Here is a 3,378-nt window from a genome sequence, read left to right as displayed (position 1 = left end):
CAATAGTTACTAAAAAAATGCAGCTGTGAAGGGTATATAAGCTTCGGTGCAGCCGAAGTTAACGTTTTCTTGTTTTATTTAAGTTACAGCTTGGTAAAGTAGATATGTGTGTACATTCCGTTGCTATATGAATGCCAGCCACTTGCTCAAAGGAATTTTATATTGAATTAAATTAAAATGTTTGTATGGACGCGTAATCGCTCATTTGTAAATGATGTGCCCACACATCACGGAGTTATACAAATATGTACATATGTACATACATAGAGTAAGTTTGGGTATTGTGATATGGGTATAAGTTTTTCTACTATTACTTAAAATTTCATAAACTAATACTTACAAAAATTATGCAATACTATTCCTTGCTTCATTGCGCAATATATCTCAAAGGGATATTTCGGTATCTCAAGTACTTTGAAAGATAACTCAATTAAACTATAGATGGTCGAAAAAGCGACTTCGCCAAAATGTATGGGTAATGTGATATACTATGTCAGGTAAAGTGATATACTATATCACATTACCTATAAGCTTTCCTTAAAAAAAATAAAATAAGAACGAATTGATAAATAATACATTTATTAAAAACAAAAAAGCGACATTTTGTATTGTTGTAATATAATTCATTAAGAATAAAAAAAAACATGACTATTCAAGTATGTACATAGAAACAATCAAGGATTCAAAAAAATGTGTACCCTTTTTAATTTTAAAATGTTTGGCAGGACTCGCAAACAAATATTGCTTGACGCTTAGGGAGACATTTGCTATGTGCCCAAACTAAGTCGCATAGCAAACATGGTACCCAAGCAATACTTCCTTTATCCGTCTCAAAGTTTTTGTTGCAAAAAGCGCACGCAGTATCCTTACTAGGTGGTGTTTCCGCCCAACATTCCTCATCTGAACTGGGAAGATGCAAGCTTTTTTCCGACTCGCTCGAAGAAGTTTCCCTAGTTTTGGTTGCCCGTTGTGTTTTGGTTTTACGTGAATGCGGTATGTCTTTTACATTTCCTTTTTCTTGCGCTTTTCAACATTTCTGATGCTTTCCTCCAAAAGCGCTTTATATGGTGATGTTGTTAACACTGTCGATTCTGATCGTTTGCCTCTGGAGCTGGTAGACAGTTTTAGCTTAGGTGGTGGGGATATCTGCCAAGGTGTGACGAAATTTTTCATCGCTGCCCTACTTGTGCTGGCCACTGGTTCTTCTAAAATATATCTTCTATAGGTTGAGTATCTTTCAGCGGATTTTCTTGGCGTTGCTCCATAAAATCACTTTCCTGGAAAATATTTTTATCAAAGGGATAGATACCAGTGCATTTGAACCCATTAATTGCTATCTGTGCCGTTTGAACTTTCAGATAAGCCTTTGAAAACAGCTCAACTACATCAAATTGTGTCACCTTTCGGCCTTGCTCTCGCATAAATCGTCTTATTTCGTCATTGTAATATGTTTTAAGAGGACCCATAAATGCTTTATCTAAGGGTTGCATTTTGTGTGTACAATGAGGTGGCAATGATAAGATAATGACGCCATTTTGACGAGCCTTATCCAAAACATCAACATTTCGCGTATGACTGTAGTGGCCATCTAAAATAAGCAAGATTGGGTTCTCCTTTGATGGATTAGTGAATCCCAAAAAGTGATCAAACCACGCGGTAAATATTGGTATTTGTATCCATCCCGATATGTGACAAGCAGAATCGGAACCAGGGGGAGCATGTTTCATTAAAAGCGGAGAGGGATTTTTTCTTGGAAAAATGAAAAATGGTGGAACAAAGGCTCCTCCTGCGCTCATGCAGCTTATAACTGTTATGAGAGATCCTCTTTCTGCTGAAGTCATGCAACCAATTTGCCTTTTGCCTTTTGCTGCTAAAATTTTTGGCTGCTTACTTTGCACGATAGACACTCCTGTCTCATCAACATTCCATATTCTAGTTGCAGAAAATTTATGCTTCTCAAACTCCTGCTCCAATAAATTATAGAACTTGCTCACATTTTCCACATTGAATCCTTTGATTCTCTCGATTGAGGTACCTGTGGCAGAGCGTAAACTTATTTCCGTTTTATGTCTATTTAGAAAGCTACGCAACCAATCTTTTCCGGCGCATTCCCTGATTATGGAAAATGGGTTCTCAATATTATTTCGCTTTGCTAATTGAAATGCAAGCGAACGCACATCACTTCGAGTGAGCCCCCAAAACTTTGCCTCCATTTCTCTCAAATATCTTACCAGCTCTAATTCAACACCTCGGTTAAAAACCGGCCTACGTCCCAATGGAATAGCTAATATTTCGTCGATTGTTTTATCGCTGCGGGCAGCTCTTTGCAAGGTTGCAAATGGGACACCATACGTTTTCGATGCCAGAAGTATTCCCATCTTTTCGGCTCTTACAGCCTGTATGGCTTTTTTCATGTTTTCTGCATTCCACTTACGAATTTCTCCTTTCTTCGGCATTGCGAAAAACTATAATTTAAGAAGAGTATTACTTTTACCTACAAGATACGTTGTATGATATTATGTTTGTTTAATATGATATACTATATCACAATGGACAACATTGACTATATCACATTAGCCAAACTCGAGTTTGAAATAATAAAATATTTGTTTCACAAAAAAATATTTATTTGGGCTAAAAATTACCTGAATTACGGTTAATTATATTAACGAAAGATCAAGAAAAAATTACTAGAATTCTAAAATATGAATTAAACTCTGAATAATCCTTTGTCGAAACGCCCGTTGAAATAATGGTGACCGCACTACTATAAACTTTTTGGCACACTGAGAGCACACGAAGTGTTCAGTAGCACGCGCAGCTTTGCAGCAACAGTTTTTTACAGTTGCTTTTGTATTCTCGGAAAGATTCATGTCAAAACATGAATAGTTTACGAAATATACTGGCATATCACATTGCACACCCATATCACAATACCCCAACTTACTCTATTAAGGCCATTTGTAACAATAAATTACACTGACCTAGGTTTAAAGCATGAGCTGGACTTTTGTACACCCATTTTACCATATTTGTAATTGAATTCGTCTTCATTTTGATTAGCAAAATAACTATGAAAGTATAGAAGATTTCCAAATACATAGAAAACATACAGGAAATTATTTTTTTAATCCAGAAAAGCAACTCTTGTAATTAGATGTTATAAGTCAAGTGAGGAACTTGAGCTATACTATTTATTACTATTGGAAAATGAAAAACTTTGATTCTGCTTGTGGATTATTTTTATTTGGTCTTTTAAATTTTTTTTCATCAAGTCGAGAATATGATATCATATACATAAATGGCCGCCGCCACAGTTGATTGTCATTTGAGCCATTTTCCATCACTTTGGCCAGAACTTCCGGCGATAGGTCCTCA

At 35.9% G+C, this 3,378-nt stretch overlaps 1 protein-coding gene across 1 annotated transcript; it reads right to left on the bottom strand.

Moving 5' to 3' along the window:
- Positions 1-1,205: 1,205 nt before the first annotated feature.
- LOC126766517 (uncharacterized) lies at positions 1,206-2,946 on the bottom strand. The gene is made up of 2 exons (XM_050484282.1): positions 2,646-2,946; positions 1,206-2,465 (listed from the first exon to the last, which is right to left on the bottom strand). The coding sequence occupies exon 2, from the start codon at positions 2,454-2,456 to the stop codon at positions 1,206-1,208; it is 1,251 nt and encodes a 416-aa protein (XP_050340239.1). The 5' UTR covers positions 2,457-2,465; positions 2,646-2,946.
- Positions 2,947-3,378: the final 432 nt, after the last annotated feature.

The sequence above is a fragment of the Bactrocera neohumeralis genome, unplaced genomic scaffold (assembly GCF_024586455.1).
Source record: "Bactrocera neohumeralis isolate Rockhampton unplaced genomic scaffold, APGP_CSIRO_Bneo_wtdbg2-racon-allhic-juicebox.fasta_v2 ctg148_3, whole genome shotgun sequence".
Taxonomy (NCBI): domain Eukaryota; kingdom Metazoa; phylum Arthropoda; class Insecta; order Diptera; family Tephritidae; genus Bactrocera; species Bactrocera neohumeralis.
The sequence above is the reverse complement of the archived record's forward strand: the minus strand, read 5'-3'. Positions and strand labels throughout refer to the sequence as shown.